This window comes from Canis lupus, chromosome 2, assembly GCF_048164855.1.
Source record: "Canis lupus baileyi chromosome 2, mCanLup2.hap1, whole genome shotgun sequence".
Taxonomy (NCBI): Eukaryota; Metazoa; Chordata; class Mammalia; order Carnivora; family Canidae; genus Canis; species Canis lupus.
The window spans coordinates 59,595,871-59,622,451 of NC_132839.1; the positions used below are offsets into that span (position 1 = coordinate 59,595,871).

General features: G+C 43.8%; 1 protein-coding gene across 2 annotated transcripts; it reads right to left on the reverse strand.

Annotated features, from left to right (window-relative positions):
- Window positions 1-5,007: 5,007 nt before the first annotated feature.
- On the reverse strand, window positions 5,008-26,411 carry MORF4L1 (mortality factor 4 like 1). 2 transcript variants are annotated; one of them, XM_072802231.1, is made up of 13 exons: window positions 26,166-26,371; window positions 22,001-22,047; window positions 20,361-20,428; window positions 17,407-17,523; window positions 16,273-16,359; window positions 15,775-15,855; window positions 11,793-11,818; window positions 11,028-11,116; window positions 10,020-10,121; window positions 8,791-8,879; window positions 8,129-8,301; window positions 7,563-7,647; window positions 5,008-5,780 (listed from the first exon to the last, which is right to left on the reverse strand). In XM_072802231.1, exons 1-13 carry the CDS (start codon window positions 26,203-26,205, stop codon window positions 5,696-5,698), a joined length of 1,089 nt encoding a protein of 362 aa, XP_072658332.1. In that variant the 5' UTR covers window positions 26,206-26,371; the 3' UTR covers window positions 5,008-5,695. The 2 variants fall into 2 exon arrangements, with proteins under 2 accessions (XP_072658332.1, XP_072658343.1); XM_072802242.1 differs by lacking the exon at window positions 17,407-17,523 and having other exon boundaries at window positions 26,166-26,411.
- Window positions 26,412-26,581: the final 170 nt, after the last annotated feature.

Here is a 26,581-nt window from a genome sequence, read left to right on the forward strand (position 1 = left end):
AGGCCTGAGCGCCTGCGCTTCGGGGGCCAGGGGCTGGAGACACGGGGTACTCCGTACCTGCCCGCCCAGCCGTGGCCTTCGTGCTGGCCTATGCCAGACCACTCAGCAGGAGGTCGCCTGGGTTAGGACTGCGAGTCAGCAGGTCGGAGGCAAGCAAGGGAGGAGCAGGTGGCAGCTGGCTTCGCTATTTGGCGGAGGAAGGACGGGGGACTGGCGGCAAACAGCTGGTTTCAGGAACCAACACAACCTTCCATGTGCACCCCAGCTGCTCCTAAGAGTCAGGCCCTAGCGGGTCCTGGGGGGCCCTGGGGGATCTTGCTCCCCGTTTCCAGGGTCCCCCCTCCTAGACCTGGAACACAGACCCTGTGAGCTCCTCTCCGTGGCGCCCTCCCACTACCCCCCAGCCCCGGGCCAGTTTTTTTCAGACAGAAGCTTGCACTGAGCTGCTAAAGATGCACTCAAGTTCCTCTTTACTGTCCGGTGGTTCAGAGCCGCCAAGGGCTAGGGTGTGCGTGTGCAGAGCGTGCGTGGCCACAATGGCCACAATATCCACGAGCAGCGAGCCCGGCGTTACGACCACCCTTCATCCTGCTCTTCTGGCAACCTTTCCACTGAATTCAAAATAAAAAGTGGAGGAAAATGTTTGGTGGGCCCCCTCCACACCCCACCCCCTCACCCTGGCCAGTCCCCAAGGCGGAGGACAGGCCTCAGGTGCTCCAGAACCACGGCAAGCGCACATGGGGGTCATGGACTTCCACACACATCACCAGCAGCTCGGGTGATCCAGAGAAAACCCCCTGGCTCTCATGACCCAGCAGGGGTGCAGGGGGTGGGGTGGACCTGCCCCAAGAGCCTCTGGAGGTCTGTGGTGGGTGCCAAGACCATGCAGATGTCTCTGGGACAGGGACATTTGCTCCACCGCAGGGCAGCCTCTGGAGCCCAACCTCCTGTCGCTCAGCCTGCCCCCTCCCCAACCCCACAGCTAACTCCTGCGAGAGAGAACCTTCCAGAACTGACTCAGTCTCTCCAGCACTCTGCAAGGGGACCGCTCTGTTTGATCACGTTCACTACTCATGAGTCCACAGCCCGGGACACTTGTTGGGCACATGGCTGCACCATCCAGCAGCCCCCTCCCCAGGCCTGAGCTGGGCACAACTTCACCGCCCAGGGTCGGCCAGGAGGTCCCGCGTTCGCTCCGAGCTTGCCCTGCACCGCACCACCTGCCCACCCCCAGCCCCGACTGCCAGCAGCACCGCAGGGTCCCTGGAAGCTCCGCACTGAGGCTGCGGTTGGTGGGCCACGGGCTCGGCGTGGGCAGGTGTGCTGCCCTCCCAGCCCCATCCCTGCACCTTGTCAGGACCTCCCCTCATCCCCACACCCTCACCCTGAGCTGGCAGGGTGAGCTACACGGGCCCCCTCACCCCACCCCTCCACCTCACCAAACTGGCACACACCATGCCCAAGCCCTCGCCATTGCCCCACCAAGCATCACCGCGGCCTCCTGTCTGCCACCATGCACACCCTGCAGCCAGCGTAATGGCTCAAGACGCCAGTCCTCTCGTGAGCCTTCCCTGCCTCCTCCCCTCAAAGCCTCAAGTGGTCCCCAGAGCTCCTGGAGCAGAGGATGACACCAGGTCCCGCACCCCCTCCTGCCCCAGGTCCTGTGCTCAGGCTGTGTTGCTCAGCATGCCGTCTTGGCTCCAGCACCCCCTTCTCAGGAATGCCCACCCTGACTTCCTGAGGAACATGGATCTCCTCAGGCTCTCGCCCAACTTCACTCCCGTGCACTTGCAGGCTGGGGTGAGGATGTCTCACGTGATGTCTCTCCCCGTCTGTTCTTGTGGCCACAATCCCCAGCCTCATCCTGGCACACAGTGGGCAGTAACAAATACTCTGAAACTAATGAACATCCAAGGAGTCCCCCGGGTGGCTCAGCTGGGCAGACATCAGACTCTTTGGTTTTGACGGAGGCTATGGTCTCAGGGTGGTGGATCAAGCCCAGCACTGGGCTCCGTGCTCATCAGGGAGTCTGTTTCAGAGTCTGTCTCCCTCTGTCCCCACTGCTCAGTTTCTCTAAAATAATCTAACAAAAAGAAGAAAGGTTACCACGATAGGTTAGCCTCAAAGTACCAACAGTCCTTCGTTCACTCGGCGACAGCGCCGATGCACAAGCCTCGCACAAGCCCCGCACACACACGTCGCCTCCTGCCTCCCACAGCCCGGGCTCTCACACCTGACATGCTCTGCAAACCAGAGCCCAGGGTTGCGGGAACAGGGAGCAAACATTGGCACGTGGTTTGTAACAGAAGGACTCCTATTCCCACCGAGTTTCCAGTGTAGCACCTCCTGCTCTAGACGCCTCGGTAGGCGGAGCAGGATGTGGCAAGCTGGCCTTCATCTGGACGGCAACACTCCAAAGTAAGCCAGACGGCTGCACCTCCGGGACCCCACCAAGGTGGCACTCCCATCTGGCTTGTGACCCCAGCAAGTCCCCCCACTATCCATGAGAAAGAAAACCTCACTTCTGTCCCTAAGCAGCAGGTCTTAACGCAGGCATCCAGCTCCCCTTCTTCCTGCAGCACCACCCAGAATGTTAAGAGGTGTCCTCCTAACAGCATACCGGGTTTTGTTCCTTTAAGGACTGCGACACTTTTAAGAAGCATTTAGCCACTTACAACTACTAATACACATAGATCTGAATAGACCCCACCTTTACAACTTCTTTTACCTTTCCCTTCATGTTCTCAATCAGTTCGTTTCCGGGGGATCACACCCTGAGCCAAAAGCAGATGCTCAACCACTGAGCCACCTAGGCATCCCTCATCTTTGGGTTTTAAGGACAGATGTCCAAATGGGTTTTCCTGGGTCATGCTCAAGGTTCACAGGGCCGCTTCAATCTTTAGATCAATTGCTACAGTGGGTCCGCAAAGGTGCTGTCACCATGGGATACATCCCAGCACAGAGCCCCTAGCCGCTGGGGCCTGGCCCGTATCTCCCAGCTCTCTGGAGGTCCTGGTTCTGGACTTAGGTGCCGGACTTAAGTTTCTGCTGGAATTCCCCATCCCAACCACCCCTCTCTGAAAATGAAGTGTCCTAGCCTCTCCCAGATGTGGACTCTCAGAGGCTGGCTCAGGATGCTTGTTCTGTAAGAAGTAAATTGAATCTAGCAGACTGAGTCTGCTTCTCAAACCTCCTCTGGATTTGTTTTGTCTCACACACTGAGGTGAACAGCTTACTTTTGTTTATCGTAGAAATAATTCTGTCTTCTTCACTCCTGAGGTAGAACCTCACGGCGTCCTGACCTGCACAGTCAGCCCACCAGGCCTCTGCCCCCTCCTCACACCTGGATGAACCACTGCACAGTACAGCCGCACCACACATGAGCTCCCCCCACCCCACCCCACCGCCACCCCCCTGCCCCCGGGCCTGAGCTCCCATGGCTTTCCTGCAGAGGTTCACATTCCTGTGTCTTTCTGCGCTAAGAACCCCCAACAGGAGGCTGTCTGAATCCCCACATTCTTTTCCTCATGTTTACAACGTTCTATTTATTATTCAAAGTATTTTACATGTAGTATCTCTGTGTTACGCACATATTATAAAAGTGCGTATAAAACACATTTTAAGGGGGGATCCCTGGGTGGCGCAGCGGTTTGGCGCCTGCCTTTGGCCCAGGGCGCGATCCTGGAGACCCGGGATCGAATCCCACGTCGGGCTCCCGGTGCATGGAGCCTGCTTCTCCCTCTGCCTGTGTCTCTGCGTCTCTCTCTCTCTCTCTCTCTGTGTGTAACTATCATAAATAAATAAAAATTAAAAAAAAAAAAAAACACATTTTAGGGTTACTCCGCTTTTGAAGAATGAAGGGAAAGGCATGGAAAGGTGGTATCACCCAGAGCAGGATCAGTATCCCAGAAAATGTCACAACTAATTCAACAGGACAAATACAAACCTGTCTCAACCAAGTAATCATGGTGCCGACAGGCACACTGACACACTGGCTCTGGGAACACAGCCACCGCTCCCCGCCCCGACAGTGAGCCAGTCACCCCAGCAGGCAAGGCCTTCACAGATACGGCCATCAGGTTCCAGGCCGGTACTAAAGCAGGACGTGGAGAAGTGATGCACTACTTACTAACTGAACCACAGTGGACGAGGGAAGGATAGGGAGGAGAAGCCAGGAGTGCTGGTCTCATACCACCCTCGTCAGGAACAAAGCAAAGCTCCTTCTTGCCCTTCCAGCTTTGCCTTTCGTGTGGCTCAAGTACTCACTCAAGAAATAAATTTAAGACTAAAAACTCTAGATCGCGCCACTTGCCACAAGCAGATCCAGAAGGGTCCAACATTGCCAGGACTCCGCCCTCAACTGTCATTTCACAGTAAATACGAATACAGAATCACGATGGCATACGTGTAAAACTAAGGACCTATCTCAGCTATACGTTGAATAAACAGAGACTTTAACATTAACCCAATCTCACTTCTTGATACACATCAGTGAACTATAGCTGCCCCTCAGGGCCATCCTGACTATACTCTAGTCCAGCTACTCTTTCCGCCACACAGCCCGTTCTCCAGCCGCACCAAGAACCACTGCTGAGTGAAAATACTCACCAACACTTCACAGAGTGTCCATGGAAGATTACTGCCCTCAGTACAATCAGGCGAACCTGTCAATTCTATTCTTATGCTCCATTTACAAGTGAGGGGCGAGGTTAATGAATAATTAAGAAAATCCTACATATTAGGCATGGTGAATATGTAAACATGTTACAATAGTTAGAAAGCCAGTGTCAAGCAGGTAAAAATTTCCTTACTGCCCAAAATGGACTGCTAGCCACAACTCAATAGCAAACTGCCAACGGTTCTTGGCTCAATACTGAGCCAACCACCTCCTTCCATAAATATGGCCAAACAAAAAAATTAAACACCTACCTGAAAAATCAGTCTAGATATGAAAGGAATACACAGTGTACAAAGGTTTCAGAATGCATCCACACAAGCACACTGCTCTTTGAAATTTAAAGAAAAAATTTATTGAAGATCTGAAAAACAATTCCTAAAAGATCGACTTTTCCAGAAAACTGTAGCTACACAATGCATTGCGTCTATCATGTTAAAACGTGCATTAGACACAAATACAAAAACCATGAAACAAGCCACCATTCTTCAACAATCTGAGCAAAGATAAAATGCCTAAGGAACAACATGGATGGCCTGCAAAGGATGGACTCTTTAAGCACCATTAAAAAAAAAAAAAAAAAAAAAAAAAGCACAAACGGATGAGCGTGTTCAGTTATATACACTGAATTGAACCTTTGGCACTAGGAATCAGAGCATTTGTCATAGAGCATTAACACATATTATAAAAGTGCGTAGTGTCAAAGGAATAGAACCACCAGCATTCAAAGCAGCTTTGTCGACTAGGCAATAGAACCATCTACAGTATGTCTCTCCGTTGTCCGTCACTGAATACACTGGTAGCAACTTTGAAATGAAATGAAAAAAAAAAAAAAAAAAAAAAAAGGAAAGAAAAAAGGAGCTGTAACCCCTTTTATTTTCTCTGTTTAAGATCAAACAGAAAACAAACATCAACTCTGTTATACACTAACATTTTCAAAGTACATCATTTGTACAAGAGAAGGACTAAACAAAAATGTGTTTACAGAGATCCAAACGAAGCGAGGGTCTGCGCCTCGCCTCACACGGCCTTCCGGTGGTACTCAGGAGGAGCCACTTCATAATCGCTGGCACTAAACAAGGTTGCCGAATTCTTTGCCAGGTACCTAAAAATAAAGTATTAGTCATTACAAAGATGAAAGAGAATCCTACCTCGAACTAAATCAATGCACAAAAGCTGCACAGTTTCTTGCAAGATACACTAAAGATTTTGAGGTAAAACCCTGTGGTTACAATTCAGATACACTGGGCTACACCCACCAGACAACATGCATCAAGGAAGGAGGAGGTCCAGAGTAGGTCCAGAGTTGCTCCCAATTTCAGAACGGTAAAAGAACAGGTGTTTTCAGAACACCAGTGCGAGAGCTTAGACTATCTTTACAAAGCAGACGTTGCATCCTAAAGCAGTATATGGTGTTTTCTTTAGCTCTTAGAAACTCTGCATGAAACAGATTCGGAAACGGACAAACACCATAAAAATCCAACGGTCCAGGGATCCGTGGGTGGCGCAGCGGTTTGGCGCCTGCCTTTGGCCCAGGGCGCGATCCTGGAGACCCGGGATCGGATCCCATGTCGGGCTCCCGGTGCATGGAGCCTGCTTCTCCCTCTGCCTGTGTCTCTCCCTCTCTCTCTCTGTGTGACTATCATGAATAAATAAAAATTAAAAAAAAAAAAAAATTCCAAGGGTCCTGAACTGAAGCCCTCAAGCAGTAGAACACTTTCATTTCATAAAGAAATCGGGCTGAGAGGATCACTGGCAGAGCAAGCACTATAAAGACAGAGCAAGCACTATAAAGCCGTGTAGATACCCAGGCATGTGTTGCAATGTTGAGATTATAAAATACATGGTGTCACTTTAAGAAAATTCTAATACAGAAATATATGAAATAGAAACTAACCACTCCAACCTTCCCTCCCACAATTGTGCCCAAGAACTAACCCACCCTTCAGTATGATCCACAATTTTCTAATCTTTTCCCAAGAGTACAAATGTTTCTCTGTCAATGAGGGGACTCCAACCACACCTAGCTTTCCTGCAACGCGGCTGTTTCAACACCACAACACGGACAGCTTCCTCATCAGTGTGTTTACACCTACACCCTCTAATGGCAGCTTGGGTGTTGACAATTCTGCATTACTATCTACATACACATAAATCTTACATTTTCATGCATTTGGAAATCTTTATGCACCTCAACTTTTCCACGGGGTCAGTTCCCAGAGGAATAACAGTCTGGTCCGAGGGAAGCACACTGGAATTTCCAAAAGGCATTGCCAGAACACCCTCCAAAAAGCGGGCAGACACAACTGCCCTCCTTCTCCATTTCTGCAGTCTATTTAATCTTGGCCAACGGGACTGAGATCCTCGGACCATGGGAACCCCCCACTTTCAGGAGCCCACGGTACTGCCACCCCTGTGGGATCCCAGAGTACTGGTTGTCATCGCTTTGCTCATCTTGATCAAACTCTTTTTCTTTGTTACTGTTTTTAATCACAGAATTTTAAATCTTTTACATGGTCGACTATTTCCTCTACAATTTGAGTATTTAGAAAAACCATTCTCAACTCTAAAGATAATGAAAATATTACCATTTTCTCATCATTATCTTAATAGTTTCAATTTTAAACTTAAACTTTTGATTCAGTCTAGAATTTTGATCTGTGACAGTAAGCATGGATCCTTCCAAAAGACTGGCTAGTTGATTCCATCAGACACCACTCCAGCAGTTTGTGGCATTCACCACTTGCAGGTATGCTGCCCCATTAACAGCCTCAACTCTGGCACCCCTCACTGCTCTGTTCTTGTCCACACTGCCAATGTATCAGAGTGACTTCCACTACACCGTACTAATTCATGTTTTTAATTTCAAGCATACCAGTAAACTTACTTTAGGAAATCATGAAGATAATTGAGCAATAAAGCAAGGCTCTTCTCATCCAGCGGAGTATAAGCCAACATCGCTCCAATTCGTACTGTGTAAACAAAACAATGTAGTCCAAGTTACATTCAAGATAGCTCTATAAGCGCTATGGTCATTATGGGAGCAGATGAAATCGCTGACTCCTTTAAAATACAGATTTTAGAAACTCCTCACTTTTAAACAGATTTGATATTTAGTATTTTAGATAAAAAGTGAATATTGAAATGGAATATTCTATGTTATTTTCTGTTACCCCTTGATGCCAACCAGGAAAGATAAAATAATTAAAAATCCAAAGGACAGGGATGCTGGGTGGTTCAGTGGTTGAGTGTCTGCCTTTGGCTCAGGGCGTGATCCCAAGGTCCTGGGATCAAGTCGGCATCAGGCACTGGGCTCCCTACAGGGAGCCTGCTTCTCCCTCTGCCTGTATCTCTGCAACTCTGTGTCTCTCGTGAATAAATAAAATCTTAAAAAAAAAAAAAAAAAAAACCCCAAAGGATAAAAAGTACATTTTTTCTTAAAGAGGATATTACCAAATAATCTCAGTAGATGTGGTGCCCCATACACCTGGGACATGGGTGCATCCGGGTGATCTGCAAGGATCTCTGCATACTGTGGTCTCTCAAATTTGTAGAGTAGCTGAGTGCCCAACATCACATTGAAGTATTCCTTTATTCCAGCCACAACCTCATTAACAGCATACTCCCTGACAGAGAGACAAAAATCTTTATTTCAAAGCAAGTCACTGAAAAGAATTGAGAAATAGAGATTAATTCAACTAATGTAAGAGTGAGAGATTTGAACTGAAGGTTGAACTTATAACAATGAACTTTTACTGAACAGATTTTTAGAGCTCTAAACAAAAGAACAAGAAAAATCAATTCCAGAAGTAAAGCAAGCTTTAGCCCTGAGGCTAAGAATGGTTTTTAAAAACATCTTCAAACAATTGTGTATTGTGGTTATATACACTTACACATAATAACTTCAATTTCACATACAATATTTACTGTCTGGTGCTTTAAATAGTAAGTTTGGAGGCCAAACTTCACGTCGAATCAATGAAATTTTATTTTGCTGGTTTCTGATGGCATTATTTTTTTTAGAGAAAGTGGACATTTCAGAGGATTTATTTGGAACTAATAATACTTAAAAGAAAAATCTTTTGTGTATACTTTCAAGATTTATATATTCTTACTTATTATCTGTGTTTCCTCGAGATTTCTTGTAATTTGCATAATCCTCTAGGATGGAATCCACATTCTTCTTGGCAGGAAGATAAAAGAGCTATGAAAACAAAAATACACTTCAATTCCAGTATTTTTATTTATTTTTAAAGAAAAATTACATTGGAAAAGCTTCTATGCAATAAAAGACCACCTAACAGTTATGAAATAGAAAATGGCACTGTTTAGCATTTATTTACAACAAGGCTAATGTAGCGGAGGAACTAATAAAAATTTTTAATAATTTCAACTAAGTAGCCAAGTGTGACTAGCAGCTGCCATATTGGACAGCACAGCTCTGAAGATGAGCAACCTACTGGACATACGTTCATACTACTCACAATCTATGGAATGCACCACAAAGAAGTGGTTGGCTCCTGACACGGACATTATGTACTACATGTGCATCATGTGCCAGACCCTGTTTGAAGCATTCCTAAAACTGCTCTACATCCTCACATCAGGAGTGAGGTAGGGATTAAAACATGGAGAGGCCAAGTCACTTGTCTGAATCCCTGATAAGGCCAAGGTTTGACACCAGGAGTTGGGCCCCAGAACAAATGAGGTCCACATGTTGTCTGTGACTGAGGTCTGAAGTCTCATGAGCCCCAACCAGTCACACTCCAAGTCCACCCCCTTCCTGCCCGTGCCACCTGTTTTAAGACTTGGCTCATCTATCTGGATTTGACGATGGAACCCTTGCAATGTCCCCCGTGTACCTCACAATGCCGTGTTCTCTACACTAGTAATTAGACACAGGAACTGGAACAGATTCAGAAGACCTTACAGGAAGTATTGTGTGCTTCTCATCACACCTCACTAGTCCCAAGATTATGGAAGGATATCTCATTTTCAGTAACAGCAGAACAGGAAAACACATGCTTGTCTTTATTGGTTTTCAGAAGGATTTCCTATCCTAGCACCCTCCAAAATTGAGTTCTCTCAACCTTTTCTCAATATAAACTCACGAGACTTTATAGCCGTACTTGTATTCCTTTCCAAGTCATGCTTTCTGGCGATCACACTATTCATAGTCTCTGAATTAAAATAGCACTCATCCAAAAAAAAAAAAAAAAACAAAACAAAACACTCATCACTCATACTCCTTCAGTATTCAAGTCCATATAGATTTTTCCTTAAAATTCTTTTTCACACTAGCAAAAACATCTCTAGATGACAATCTATGTAGCTTTCAAAGTACCTGTTTTTGTCGGGTAATTAAGTCCCAATCATCAACAAGCCATGGTTTTAGCTCCTCAGGAATCTTCACTTTCACTTCAACTCTGTTCATGAAGGTTTCCTCCTGGACAGAAAAGATTTTGGCACTGAAACCCCATCTTTTGAGACAGCAACTACAGGGATTTTCTCAATCTCTAGAGGCACCAAGTATTCAGGTGGACTGCCAGAGTTGGCATTCAACAATTCCGAAATGAAAAACCCCTATAGCTAAACTGCTGGGAGCAAAGAATCTTGTCTTCACAGAGAATTCGTCTATTTGGTGCCTTTTTGTGTGAAGGCACAAACTTATCATCACATTTTCTTTTCTTTGTAAACGAGCACTCAGACTGGGTGCACTTTAACTTGGTGTTTTCATATTTATCGCTGATACCAAGGACTGTTCCAAACACGACTACCATGAAATTACTTAACATCTAAAATCAAATGTACTGACTCCTAATGAAGTCTTCACTAACTGCCCAAAAGTGCCTGTTTTCAAAACATACCATTCTAAGCATACCAGGTTCCTAATCTCGGCTTCACTTATATTAAAATTAAATAAAAACTCTACTTCCAAATTCCAAACTTTAGAAATAAGACATTTTTCACTTAAAGAAATTCTAAACTCTCATGCATGCACAGATAAAACTTTTGTGGCATTTTTTATGGGTTTATTAAGTCATCTGCGGACATACTAAACTGTTTAATATGAATTGTTAAGTCTATACAGTGAAACATCAATGAAATATATTTAGTCTTGTACATCAACAGAGCTTGCAAACAAGTATTTGATGATGAGCTGGGGAAGACATAACAGGGACATATTCAGAGCTACAAGTGAAATAAAGAAAGATGTATTTTTTAAAAATCCTTCATCCAAAAATAGGAGTATTTTTATTTCAGTAGTTAATTTGGTTAACAATGTTCTCAAGACTCAAGTTCTGTTTGATTGCACAGACTACAGATACTAATATGTCGAGGAACCACTCACATTCTCAACAGTGGGATCCACACGGGCCCTTTTCTTGCGAGGAGGTGGAGGGGTCTCACTGGTGCTACCACCATCTCCGTTTCCAGGCGCTGCACAGATTCAGGACAAGGAGGAGATTTCAGCTTAATACAGGAGAAATTTGTGAGGAAACCAGTCCCATGATACCCCTTCCTCTTTTCATGTTCCCATTATACAGGAGTTGCCTGCATCTATAAGCAAAGAATCTTAAAGTCTTACCAAAAATATAACTTTATAGCAGCAGGTAACATTTACCAATATTATCATCTGATATTTATTACAAACTATTTTTTTTTTTAAGATTTTTATTTATTTATTCATGAGAGACAGAGAGAAAGAGAGAGAGAGAGAAAGGCACAGAGATACAGGCAGAAGGAGAAGCAGGCTCCATGCAGGGAGCCCAATGCGGAACTCGATCCCAGGTCTTCAGGATCACACCCTGGGCTCAAGGTGGCACTAAACCGCTGAGCCACCCGGGCTGCCCCAAAATATGTTCTTCTCAATTATAAAGACTAACCGTGACATAGGTCTCTCCATGGTAAAAAGAATGTCAGAGTTGGGTCTCTACTACCCACGTACGATACTATGAACTGGATGGACTCTATAGAATGTTGTTGTGACTCATCTTTGAGATGACCAACATAATATGCCTATTCTAAAAAGTTTTCAAGTTTTAACATTTTAACACTAATTTCAAAATGAAAATGCAATAAAAGTAAATAATTTTAACAAAGTTAATATACTTACTTTTCTGTTTGTTCTTTTTGGTTTTCCTAAAAGGGGATGGGGAAAAAAAGAAAGAAAAATAAGTGATTGTTGCTACTAAAGCTGCCTCTGTGAATTCCCCTTTACAATGGTTAAGTTCATACGGAAATACTGCCTTAGATGGTAAGACTCAGCTGCAAATAGTTTCCTGCTTAGATAAGAATTTTCATTGATAGATGGTTAAATTCACACCTCCCTCCATATAATACAAAAATAAACCAAAACCACCATGTTGGGAGAGTTCTAGGATATTACTAATTTACAAGTTCACAGCATGTAAGTTATATGGTTTATAAGATTACATTATTAGTTCCACCAAAATAAAGTTCCTCCATTAACTCAGTACCAGAAAGCTCAGAGAGTAGGGTGCAGGGCACATGCCACCCTCACTGGCCAGTTTCCCTAAACTACTCTCAACTGGACACTCCCTCCTTCTCAACACCTAATACTCTCTTCTTCCCCTACATAGAACAAAGTTAATGTCTCCTTACTCTTGGTCACCACATTTCTAACAGCAACTTAACTCATGTCTATTTACAAACTAGCAAACAGTAAATTATTAATTTTAATTTCACACACAACTATTTATAGAACACAAGGAAATCCATTTGAAGCCCACAATTATGGCCTACATCTGGTGGGACTGAACCAGAACAATGGATTATGTGGACTCTTCTACTGCTTTAAAAAACATTTATAAATGTTATTAATTGCACTGACCTAATTTAGAGCATGGGGTTCATTTTGCAATTCAAATTAATTTGTGTTTGGTTATAAATACAAAAATCTGGGATGCCTGGGTGGCTCAGCGGTTAAGCTTCTGCCTTCGGCTCAGAGTGTGATCCTGGAGTCCCGGGACTGAGTCCCACATCAGGCTCCCCGCATGGAACCTGTTTCTCCCTCTGCCTATGTCACTGGCTCTATGTCTCTCATGAATAATATAAAAAAAAAAAAAACCCGGCCATCCAAAAGTACAAGTTTTTTCCTGCTTCTCTAAGTTTAAACTTCTGGAGCACAAGTATTTGTTGGAGAGTTATTTCTGGGTCAGATTAAACCATAAATTTTTACTTATACACGTTAAGAACAGGTGGTGGCGGGCAGCCTGGGTGGTTCAGCAGTTTAGCGCCGCCTTCAGCCCGGGGTGTGATCCTGTCGGGCTCCCTGCATGGAGCCTGCTTCTTTCTCCCTCTGCCTGTGTCTGTGCCTCTCTCTCTCTGTCTCTCATGAATAAATAAAATCTTAAAAAAAAAAAAAAAAAGAACACAGGTGGTGGCTAAGAGAAACCTAGAGCTCTGACAGGCATTCCTTAAACACTTATTCTATATGACAAAACTAAAGGAAAAACACTGACAATGGGCCCTAATTATATAATCTATAAACTATACCTAAATGAATCGCAGCAGCAAAGAATCACGAACATTCTTGCTTCAACCTTCTTGCTTACAGTTAATTAAAAAGCAAGCTTTCTCATATTGCAAAAATTTCCTACAATAAACTGCTAGTGCTGTTTCTTTCTCTAAGCCCTATGACCAAGTATATAGTCAAAATATTAGCTGTTAGATTTCAATTTAAATAAGAGAAGTCCTAAGTCACTCTTAAGAAAAGCCATTCCACTAAACAATGAACCAAAGCACAACCTTTTGAAGCCAAAGTACTAACAAACATCACGCATATTCACTATTAGTTTAGGGAAAAAAAGTTTAAGGACCAAGATGTTAACAAAGAGAAAGTTTACTTTACTTCTCTATGCATATTCAGAAAAAGAACAATTACTAAACCCTAAAGATCAAGTAGGATAAAACCAAACATTAAAAATTGTATCAAAAAAAAAAATGTATCAAAACTCAAATCAAAATGAAAGAAATGGGGGAAAAATATTGTCAGGTTTAATTACTCATTATTTCCATATACTTTAAAATATACCTGCTATTCTACTAGGGAAAAGCAATGCTAAAAATTACTTGAGGTCTTCTCTAACCACCCAGATAATGAGCTCAATAAAATGTCATCTTTCCTACTAATAAAGGCTCTTGGAGAAAAAGGAAGTTCCAGGTCTTAGGGCACAAAATTTACCAGGTGATCCTAGAATATACCTTTATCCTACCTGATGACACAGAAGACCCAAAACACCTAGAAGCCCTCAAAAGGACCCAGGAGTCCATAAATGTGAAGAGGTCCCAATTCTCCAAGGAAGGGAAAGTTGAGTTTAAAGCTTTACTTCAGGGACAACCGGGTGGCTCAGCAGGTGAGTGCTGCCTTCAGCCCAGGGCCTGATCCTGGAGACCTGGGATTGAGTCCCACATTGGGCTCCCTACATGGAGCCTGCTTCCCCCTCTGCCTGTGTCTCTGCCTCTCTCATGAATAAATAAAAACCTTAAAAAATAATAAATAAATAAATAAAACTTTATTTCATGTAATTACTGAACCATTTTTATATGTACGCTTTATATTCAAATACTAAGTTTTTAAGTCTACTACTATGTAGACTAATTTTCTACACCAACTTTTAACATGATAAAGGATTAACATATCAAAAATATTATTGTACTGGAATGCCTGGGTGGCTCAGCGGTTAAGCATCTGCCTTCCACTCAGGGCGTGATCCTGGAGTTCCAGGATCGAGTCCCACATCAGGCTCCCTGCATGCAGCCTGCTTTTCCCTCTGCCTGTCTCTCTCATGAATAAATAAAATCTTTTAAAAAATATGTATTATTTTATTGATATAAATCCATCATATTCTCCCATATGAGAAAACTGCTGACTTTTAAGACTCACTTGCTATTAAAACCCTAATGAATACTACCACATGGCAGTTTTCCAAAAAACTGCATCATTTGTTATTGTTTATTAATGAAAGCTACAGGACACCCTCAGTGGCACACCCACTCCCTGGCCATCAATTATCACCTCAACCTTCCAAACGTCTAATTACCTTCATGACTAACGTCTCACATTTAGGTAGTAAAGTCAGACCAGACCGCTAACTGTAAAGCAATATGATAGAATTCTAAGGAAAAACTTCTTTGATAAATCATATTTTAGAGCACTGTCACTTTTGATCCTTTGACAAGAATACAACCTCTCATTAAACTACCTGTTTTTAAAGGAGAATAATCAAATCACAAGAAATAAAATGATCTTTTGTTTTTTTTTTAATTTTTTTAAATTTTTATTTATTTATGATAGTCACACAGAGAGAGAGAGAGAGGCAGAGACATAGGCAGAGAGAGAAGCAAGCTCCATGCACCGGGAGCCCGACGTGGGATTCGATCCCGGGTCTCCAGGATCGCGCCCTGGGTCAAAGGCAGGTGCCAAACTGCTGCGCCACCCAGGGATCCCAAATGATCTTTTGATTAAAGTTTTTGTCATATGTGTATGACTTCCACACAGTTTTTTTTTTTTTTTACCAAGATATTCTAAATCTTAAGAGTTAACAAGAAATGTTTCCTCTCCCATGGGGTGGACAGGTAATTTGAAACTGTTAACATCTCACACATTCTTACCATGGGTTTCAAGAGAAGAATTAAACTAGTATTTATTTTTAGTGCTAGAGGAGAACCAAATCTACCCAAAAAATACCTTACCTGACTTGTATCCAACTGATAATACTCTAAAAAACATACATGCACAAATACATCTTAAAAAGTAAGGGTTGTGAAAATACTCAATGCCACTGAATTATACACTTAAAAAGGAGTTAAGTGGTAAATCTTAAGTTACATATATTTCACCATAATAAAAAGGGGGCAGGGTGGTACAAAAACCTAAGGGAAATTAAGGAGTATTTAATTATCACCTATTTTCAACAACCCAACACTTGAGAATGCGATTCTCATTGGCATTTTTCAAGTCAAAAATGTTCCAATTTCCATTTTCAATAAATCCTAAAACATGATAATGAGTACTGAGTTTGAATTTCACGTATAAAACAATATGCAAAATTAAAACAAAGAGAGCTTCTTACACTTCAACATTTTTCTGTTGCAGACCAGATGTCTTCTTTCCTGGGGCAGCCCCTCTCATCTTCCCCTCTGCATACTGCTCCCTTCAAAAATAATTTCAATAAAGTTGTCATTAAATGAGTATGTGGAAAAGTAAATCGTGCCACCTTGATTCCATTTGAGATTTATATTCAAACTGACGTCCCATGTCCCTTTCCAAGTATAATAGAATCAGGAAGGAAGATCACAGTGAGTTTGCAACTACAGGAATTCCAACAACATCCTGCTATTTTCTACCTAACTCTATGGACAGACTCAAGAAATGACCGGTATGCTAACAACTCCTTTTTTCTAGAAAAGGCTTCTCTGATTGCTCGAAGTTAAAGCCCCAACACACAGCAGCTGATAGGTACCAAGAATCATTTTTTAGGCAGGCAGCCAACATGATTTCTACTTTTCCATTTCTCAAAATTAAATTTATAGACATTTCTCATTTCTCATACTCGTGCTGCAAAACTTACTGATTGGCTTTTTGAAGTTCTCGCTGTTTCTGCAGATTGGTGTCCACATATTTGAGTACTCTGCTTTCTGGAACCCATTCATCCCAACTGAAAAAGAGAAGTTAAATTATCATTCAAAATTATTTTTTACTACTATTTAGATTCTGTCCACCAATTACTTTTTAGAGATTCAAGAGGTAAGACTTTGGATTTCTCTGACAAAATTTAACTAGCTACGACTACAAATCCATTCTCAACTAAAATGAAAATCTGTTCTGTAAAGGAAGTAAACATTTCATATCAAAAGCAGCATTCTAAATCTGCCAGATTCCAAAAGCAGATTACTCAAATCCTTTTTTCAAATGACTTAAGAGCATGACACTTAAGAGTCTCTAAGCAACTACCTTTACAGGATAAAGAGATCTTAAAGAATTTTAATTTCCAAAAAAATGAAAGAATCCATCAAAAGCTAACAATATTGTAATATAACAGCAAAGTTACAGACAGAACTAGTTGTGTCTTATTTTCATCACCTGTAAAATGGGGGTAACGGTACTTACCCTGACAGAATTATCCTAAGAATTCAATAATATATACACAATAGTCGCGAGTCTGACACATAAACACTAAAGGTAGGTCAGAAACGTGATTAAGTTGATCACACTCAAATACCATCCAGACCTATTCTGCTAAGACTGTAGATCAAACCATTATCATAGTTTATCAGACTACACAGTCCTCAACCTTCACTCACTCACGACCAAGGAATGTACTAACTTCCAAGACATATCCAGAGATGGCTTTCTGAACATCAGGAGGTAGAACCAACCACTCTTGAAAAATATCTAGTTGCTTAAGCATCCTGGCATGTAGAAAAGCTCCTTCCAGATTTCTGATGTGGTTTTTCTCCCCAAAGGGGAAAACAAAAACAAAGTATTTCTTAGGGAAGGCTTAACTATTCATGCAAAGTGATTCTTTTCTCCTGCCGAGGGAGCTCCTTTAGTGACACAGTTAGATGTAGCCTCAAAACAAAATCTTTCATTTAATGATTTCCCACCTCTGACCTCTTACATAAGATAGCCAAAAGGAGAATAAATAATGAAAAAGCAATCCTCAATATGATTTCCTAGAGAAAACTTGAAAACATGCATTTACCTAGAGGTCAGGAGGGGGTGGTGTACTGAGGGAGCTCCTTCAGGAACAGGAAAAAGGGCTACAATATCCTCACGTGTCTTCAAAGTTTGTTCAGAGCGCCTGGGCCTCACAGCACTTCTGATACAGACAGCATAGTACAAAGTAATCTCAGTCACTAGGTGCAGAATTTAGCTTAAGCTTTATTAAGATTTATTTACAAATGGAATATTTAATTGTCTGTGTCAACAAGTTCCAGTAAGGTTTTTGAAACTTTAGAAATATATTATCTACTGTGCTTTTGAAAATATTTACATATTTACTAAAGTTAAAAAAAACTCCAATTTGGAAATTGGGCTTTTGTTGTATGACTTTCTAAAAGTATCCTACAAACCATTTTCAAAGTGAGAATCTTACTTTTATTTATACATCTACTTAGAACTATTCCCATTCTAAATTAAGAGATGGCAAATTTTTATTTACCATGAAGTTCCATTTTAAGGCTTGCAACTTGCAAATCCCTTTCCATTCTGAGAGAAGATGCATCTAAAAAAGTACCTCAATCTAAAAACCAAATCAAGGGGCACCTGGCAGGCTCAGTTAGTAGAGCACACAACTCTCATTGGTCTCCGGGTCATGAGTTCAAGCCCCACACTGAGCACAGCATTTAGTTAAAAAAAAAAAAAAAAATTTAAATAACAAGTTTAAAAATAAATAAAAACCAAATCAATTCCAGAGTTTCCTTTATGTGTCAGAAGCTGAAAATCCTTGCTGAACCACAGGAAAATAAAATAACATCTTTTGCTCTGAGGAATATCACTGAGGGTAGTAACAACTCAAGGCCAGATGTTCAGAAATTTTCACAGGTCACAAGCATAAAAAAGTTCAGAATTTTCAAAGGAAGCTTGTCACTAATTCCCACATAACACTGACCCGTGGCACTGCTTACACAGTACTAAACATAAACGTAACACGCTTGCTGGGCATTTGAGTAACTCCTCATTTTAAAATGGGCTTATTTAAAGGTAACTCTTAAAAACTCACTAAGATCAAATTTTCCAAAATTACATATATTGATCTACATTCCTAATCACCTATAAAAAATACATCTTTGTTCATTAATATTCTCAATACATCTACAAAGATACTAAAGATCTCCAATGTTTAGTGCCATTTTTAAATTATTTTTTCAAGGAATCGGCATATAAACTTAGCTGAAAACAAATCTATGCAGCTTATCATTTACTTTTGTTACTGAACTCTAAAAAGGGAAAAAACATTATTTTGAAGCCACAAAATCAGGAAATACAAGCATTTGGCACTTTCACAATTTTTTATAAGTTACAAATGTCACTCAAAACCCAAGTCTTTAAGCTATACATTTACTCATATATTGTACATAAAAGAGTTAAGCACAAAAACTGTGTATTCACAGCTATAACAATGAAATGCTAAAATAATTATTTACAAGTGTACATGGAGAGGGGGACAAAGCTATGCCATGAATGTAAGTTTTTTTTTTATTTCCTAGATGGACTTTAAGTTTCCTACACATGATATGCACACAAATGAGATGGTCTATGATCTGTAGAGAATGGAGATTCTTACTGTAATGTTCTCAACTTTACCCAATATTGACAAGAGTATATGTAAAATAATACAAGACTGAAATACAGTTTAAACATTTTCTCAATAGGGAAATCTACAATATACACCAGGAGCCATACGATGAACTTCCCTGGATATGAGAAGTAATTTAGCACTCCTACTGAAATCACATTTACAATGAGTTTACTTCTACAAGACAAAAGGATAGTTTTCTCCATTACTTTCCCAATTTCTCTATTTAAAATGCTGTCATTATTAGAAATAGTTTAATCATTAAATGGGGGGGGAAAATTACAAGTTGTCAGAAATGTGCTTTTACACATCTTAGATCTCCACCTTTCTACAACTACACTAATGGAAGAAAAGTGAAGGGTCTGGTATTTCTTCTTAGCTAAAAGCATTTTGTGAAAACTTTTCTTTAAAAAAAAAAAAGAAAATCAAACTGGGTTGTGTCACCTGAAACAAGACCAAAGTCCCAAAGAATACCTCCTTGCATACCAACAGTGCTCATCAAACCAGATGGGGGACCATGCACAGGGCACAGGTGACACAAAGCCTTTTAAGCTGCTAGAAAACGACCCCTGAAGAACTACTTTCTAGCAATCTCTGAAAGACAAAATATCACTAATAAAGTCATTTAAAACCTCTCATAGTAAAAATTACAGGCTCTTCAACTTTAAGCACCAAAAAAGAGTCCATTATTGTGTGTGTTATTTGGGGTCCCAAAGAGAAAGACTCATCACTGAACAAGAGCTCCACGGGCTAGATATCCTAGAATGTGTTCAATCTATGACCATTGTCCACTCCCGGTAACAACAGATCAGTACAACACTCCTTAAAAAAAAAAAAAAAAGTCTAATAACTCTTCAAGGTGAAACATTAGGTTGTGTAATTAAATTTCTGTATCTGTATTAATATTCTAAAAAGTGAACCATATGAAATCACTCTCTGCCTAATTTGTTACCAAAGCTCAGAATATAAAAGTTGGTCATTACTTCCTAATCAGGCAACCTTATCCTTTTTCCTTTTCTAGGCAGGAAAATCCAACTAGCTCTGAGTATAACTGTTTGCAATAACATATAGTAAATGAATTTGTGCTGAGGCAAAAAACTCAAGCTGTACTGAGATGTACCAAAACCAGAAAAATAGTTGGATGCCTAACAATTATTAGACATTCTACTAGAACAGATATAATCCAAAGAATTCAAAATGAAATGGCTGTGTAACCTCATTTCTATTACTTTCTTCATACTACAAATGCAATACCCTTGCTTTGATAAATGTATTAGGTTAAAACCATGACACACAGGACACAAGCTACCTTGTTAGAAATAAAACATTGCTCTTAAAGATCTAATACTAATACTCACTTTTTATTCCAACCACTGTAATGTATAAAGTATTTCACTTGTTTGTCCTTTATGGCAACCTTTACACACTGAAATAAAAAAGAAAAAGTTCACTCAGAAATATGTTTTGAAAAAGACAACCATCACGTGTGCTTTTCAAGTATGCGATCTTTCAGAGACACTCCTTTCAGACTGATGGCCAAATCGAGCACAACAAAATGTGACTCTCACAGAGGCAGGAGTTCAAGCTCCGGGCTCCTCACATTCATCACCAGTCATAAAGATGCTCAGAGTCACCATCTGTTGGATCCAGTCTAGCAAAGCTGAAAACCCCCTAAGAGGTCACCCTGACGCTTAAATCAATGGGCTCAGCACTCCAAGAACGGCTAATTAAAGCCGTGTTTGCACTTTCTCAAAGTCTACCAACCAGAAGCCATTATGTATTTCAAAAACAAACTTAGCTAAAGAAAATTATTTATACCAAATTATTAAAAAGTGTCATTTACCTATGGAAGGCAATCAACTGTTTCTGCTGCAGAATATCAGCAACTAGCCAAGTGACAGATGAAAAACATTTTATGTTCTTAAAAGAAGCCAAATTAGAATGAATTATGAGGAAATCATTAACTATGACAAGCAATCACTACTCGTTCTGGATTAAGTCTATCCTGAGTAAACCAAGAGAACCATGATAGTTTAAGCCATCCCAACAGCCATTTAAAAATCATTCCCTGGAGTTTCTGCTGCCTGAGGGAAAAAATCTGCCAGGTTAGTGGAGGTGACACAACAAAGTAACATTCAGAGATATAAACGATTGATAGAATTCACAACTTACGGAGTGTTAGTATGACATCATTAAAACATAAAGTTACCAGATTCTCCATGAATCCATATTCAGCCATTTTAGAACTTTAAAAACACACATCTATGTATTTGAAACAACTGAGAAATTGTAAAAACAGTTATTATTTGGTCACATGGGCACTTCAAGATTAAGACCATTTTCAAACATATAAATACCAAAGATGCTGTAGAAATTGTATTTAACTAAATGCTTTATTATTTTATATACTGTTTTTAAAAATTATGTGTTAAAAACAGTCACAACATATTTGCATTGAAAGCAGAAACAATATACTTTTAGAAATCTGTTTTACTTGGGAACACATCATCTCATTTACCTCCGGCTAAATGTAAAATCAGTTCTGACTGCGGGACCACAGCACTGATACAGAGGAAAGGAAGCCCCTGGGGTTCAAACTCTGACAGACAAACCAGCAAGTTCAATGTTGTCACATTTTTTAATGTTCACGTTTATCTTTAACGCAGCCATGTTAGTTTAGAGCTCACTCAGCATCATTTACACCCAAAACTGACTGGCAGTATTTTCTCACAAGTCACTAAGTACACAATGCACTTGCTCCACAAACAACCAGGCTTTTACCTTTCCCCTCAAATGCTCCCTCCAGCTGCTGGGCCATCAGCAGGTCACAAGGTAAAAGACAAGGTGGCAATACTGTACCTGACCCATTCGGACTCTATGGACTACCAATCTGAAAAAGGCAACTAACTCTCTTCCTACCAACCACTGAAATCTGATGCTCAAAAGTCATCTGACCAGTCATTTCAGCTAACTTCTCAAAGGAAAACAGATTTCATACCTTTGCTTCATAAAGAAGAGGCCCATGAAAGCACAGTACTCGCTCACCTGTAAGAGTAAAAAAAAAAGAAAAAAAATGCCAGGTTAATTTTAATTTCTCTTCATACCTAAGGGTCACGTGGGAGGGTCATCATGTGTTCCCATGTATTCCTTGAAACACTGGCAGAGTATGGCTATGTACAGATTAATACTTCAGGTCAAACTTCAATAGTACCTTACAACAAAAAAATCACCTTCATACACATTGTAAACAGAAAAAAAAATTGAGTAGAATGTCAATCTATGTAGATCAAATCATCTAACACCTTATAAACCAATAAAATCCACTGTATCAACCTTTTGGCAGGATTTGGATTTTTCAATATCTGAAGAACACAATTTTTTAAATATTTCCTGATTTTTTAAAATTAGTTGGGAGAGAGAGAACTCATGGGTATGGGCCACCAGAGGGGAGGGGCAAAGAGAGAATCCTCAAGCAGACTCCATGCTGAGCACAGAGCCTGATGCTGGGCTCCACAGCAGGACCCCGAGATCATGATCTGAGCCAAAATCAAGAGTGAGATGCTTAACCAACTGAGTCACCCAGGGGCCCCTAAAATATTTCCATATTTAGAACCCTATAATCTCCCTATTATCTTTTCCTTCCAAACCTTTTACTGGCCAACTAAAATAAGAATTCTAACTTTCGGAAATCATACTCTATGTCAAACCTACAGTTAAGACTTGCAAGAGTAACTAAATGTAAGGGATTAAGATGTGGAAGCCAACTTGGCTAATCAGACAATCAGGCAGTGAATTCCTGGCAGACCTGAAGATCACTTTCAATTACTATAGAAATGGATTTTCTTGCACGTTATTTTCAGTCCCCTTGGATTTCAGACCCAAAGATAACAAAAGTACTCCACCACAAACAGCTCTTTCAGCTCTAAAATCGTTAAAAATGACCTACTAGTTCAACATTTTTTTTAAAGATTTTGAGAGAGTAGCGCACATTGGAAGAGGAAGAGGGGAAGAGGAAGGAGACTCCCTGCTGAGCAAGGAGCCTGAGATCATGACTTGAGCCAAAGTCAGATGCTTAACCTATCCAGGCACCTCCAGCTCAACTCTTAAAACTATAGGGCAATAAGGTTTTCACCAATTTATTGTTTTTTTAAAGATTTTATTTATTTACTCCTGAGAGAGAGAGAGAGGCAGAGACATAGGCATAGGGGGAAGCAGGCTGCCTGCAGGTGAGCCCTATGAAAGGGAAGCAACCAGTACAAAAGCATAGAAACATGACAAGGAAACACTATTAGGCTACCTACCATTTAAGTATAAATAGTTCACTATCACTGGATAACATATGAAAGTAGAAATCAAAGCTACACAGATCACGGAGTCCCACGTTATGAAGTCTGGACTTTATCCTGTGAGGATTCCCAAATGTGATCAAGAATCTCAGGAGTTTTTTTTTAAACTGCAGATTTTCAAGCTACACCAGGGACCTGTATGAGACCCTTCTGAGCAGCCCCAGGAACTTTACTTTGATCGAAGTTCTCCATGTAATTCTCGTGCAGAGGTTCCTGGGCCTATGCAAAGCTTCAAGTGGAGACTACAAATAAGCAGTCCACGGTGAAATCAGAAATAGGTCTGAACCAAAAGCAGGTACGCGTGAAGAACCGACTATGCAAAAGTGGTCATTTAAAGACTTCTAGACTGTGGAAGCATTAACCAGAACAGGAAATGGGGGAGGGGGGGCCAGTTTTGGACTGTTGAAGAGTGGATCCAGCACACCCAAAATGGAGCCGTCTAGGAAGCAGTTGGGTATACAAGTCCAGAGCCCAGCGGGGAACTGGGCTGGAGCCATCACTGAATACCAGGGGCAAGGACGAGACCCTGGGGATATAAGGAAGGTCCAATACTAACAAACAACAGACTTGTGTCTCCTAACTTCACTCTCCAGGCACAGTTTAGAAACATCCTTAAGGACGCCTGGGCGGCTCAGTCAGTGAAGCATCCAAATCCTGATCTCAGCTCAGGTCGTGATCTTAGGGGGGCTGAGATCAAGCCCTGTGTCAGGAGCCCAACGTGGGGCATGGAACCTGTTAAAAAGAAAAAAGAATAAAGACACCCTGAAAATGGCTTTATTCCTTTTTGGCTTCTGCAAAAGTCTACTGTCCTGAGACTGAGGCCCTTCTGACCTCCATTCTGGCTACCTGACCCTCCTATTGTCTTGATGAATACACAGTGAACAGGAGGCATAGGAGCCAGGGTAATAAACACCTACGGCCTAGTTTTCATGTACGTGGAGAAAAACCTGTAATGGGGGAAAAGAGCACACCAGCATATCAGATATGGTTTGTAAAGCCTTTGCCCACTCTTGATCCTTCCGGTATCCTGAAACAAAGGTAATTCTGTCCAGTGCTCTTCCATCAAGGTCCATGAGACTCCAGGCCCCCTCCACCCACTGGCCTGTGTGCACTGGAAATGCTCAGAAGCTACTACCACCGGTGAATTCCTGACAAGGCAAAAAGGCCCTCCCTGACAGCAGGCTAAATGCCAACAGTTTACTCTGTGCTGTATCAGAATTTCAAAAGGAGAATGGAGTCCCACACAGACAGATGTGTCACTGCACCCAAACGCTGCTTACCTACAACGTGCTGAACCCTGATGAAAAACTTCCGAGTTTACAGCAACCATAAGCAGAAACAGTTTCTGACCAATCAGTCCTGCGGTGCCCCAACAACTAACTCTGTGCCCACCGGCAAGGCATTCCTGCTCTCTGAACCTGTCCTACAAACAACCACTTAGAGGAGGCCAGAGAGGAGAACCCCGTGGAAGCGATGGCCCTGGACAGGGTCTGCAGGGGTCAGCGCAGCACGTGGCTCTGCAGCCGCCCCCACCCCTGGTGGAGCACTTTCCCAGGGAAAGCGGCAGGGCTGAGCCCAGGCAGTGGCCCTCCTCCACTACCACCCAGCAGGGAGCACCTCGGGGCCCCGCCCAGGACGGTTCCGTCCACACAGCAACCACAGGGCCAGCCAGAGACAAAACTGCGACTGAACACTCCAACCGCAGTGCGGACGTTCAGGAAGCTCGGGGACAACCACCGCGACCTCGGGTCAGGGGCGTCCACACCGCATGCATCTCGCACACCGCAGGGCTGGAGATGCAAACGTCCTGCGGGGGCTGCTGCGGGGGGTGGTAGGGTGGGGCGGGCAGATCCATCACCGGAACCCTAACGCCCGGGGCGCCTGGCTGGCTCAGCGGCTGAGCGTCGCCTTCCGCTCAGGGATGGCTGCAGGGCGCTGGAATCGAGTTCCACACTGGGTTCTCCGCAGAGAGCCCGCTTCTCCCTCTGCCTGTGTCTCTGCCTCTCTCTGTGTCTCGTGAATAAATACATAAAATCTTAAAAAATAATAATAACTTTTACAAAACCAAACGAGTCCCAACCGCGCTGGACGCCTAGTTGCAGCGCCGCACGCCCGGGCGGGAGCCCTCCCCGCGGAGGCAGGGCGCCCCCTCCGGCGCGCGGGGTCCTAGCGGGCGGGCCGGGGCGGGCCGGGGCGGGCCGGGGCGGGCAGGCGCAGGGGGCACCCCGCCCACCCGGGCCGCCGCGGCCCCCGCGCACAAAGCCCCGCGCGGCCGCCGGGAGGGGGCGCTGCGCAGCCCGCGCGGGCCGCCATGATGGCGCGGCCGCCTCGCCTCGCCTCGCCTCGCCTCGCCTCGCCTCGCAGCGGCCATTTCGCAGCAGCGCTCGGCTCCCGCGCGGGGGCCCCACTCCCCCCGCCCCCCCGCGGCCCCCGCGCCCCCCGGGCCCCCGCGCCGCGCCCGTCGCCCCCGGGCTGCCCCGCCCCGCCCCGCCCCTCCCCCGCGGGCCTGCCCCGCCGCCGCCCCTCCCCCCGCCACATCAGCGCCCCGCCGCCGCCATGCCGCGCCCGCCGCCTCCCCACAATGGGCGGCCCCCGCGCCCGCTGCCCCGCCGCCCCGGCCTCCCCGCCCGCGCCCGCCCGCGCCCGCCGCCCCCGCCGCCCCCGCCGCAATGCGACCCCCGCACCAAGCGCTGCGCGCCGCCGGCCGCGGCCCGCGTCGGCCCCCGCCGGCCCCGGCCCCGCGCCCCCGGCCCCGCGCCCCGGCCCCGCGCCCCGGCCCCGCGCCCCCGCCGCCTCTCCCCGGGGGCCCCGACTCACCCTCCTGGAATTTGGGCTTCGGGTCCTGCTTCGGCGCCATTTATAAGTGATTCGCCGCCGCCTCCTCCTTCTCCCACCACCCCCGACTACCGCCCCCTACTCTCTACCCCACCCAGCTCCGCGTCAGACGCGCCGTCAGCCGCCGCCAGCTCTACATCCTGGGCCCGATTTGCCAGCGCCCGCAGACCTCACCGCGCCGCCACCGCGCAGCCGCCGCCCCAGCCAACGGCCGCCCGCCGCGCACGCGCCCTGAGGCCCGCGCCGCCCCGGGGCATGCCGGGACTCGTAGTTCCGCGGGGACGGGGCGGGGGAGGGGCAGCAGTCCTGGGCACGGGGAGGGGGAGGGGAAGGGCCCCCCTTCCCCCTCCCGCCCGTCCGCACCCCTGAAGCACCCCACGGGAGTGAGGGTCTCTGCG

Bases quoted from the DNA above. Each gene is read 5' to 3' on its own strand.
- MORF4L1 (XM_072802231.1), bottom strand. From the start codon at position 26,205: ATGGCGCCGAAGCAGGACCCGAAGCCCAAATTCCAGGAGG. The intron at 8,880-10,019 runs GTACTTTGAAAG...TTGTTTTCATAG, and splicing joins TAATTACCCGACAAAAACAG to CTCTTTTATCTTCCTGCCAA. The intron at 8,302-8,790 runs GTAAGAATATAT...TCTCTCTGTCAG, and splicing joins CGAGGAAACACAGATAATAA to GGAGTATGCTGTTAATGAGG.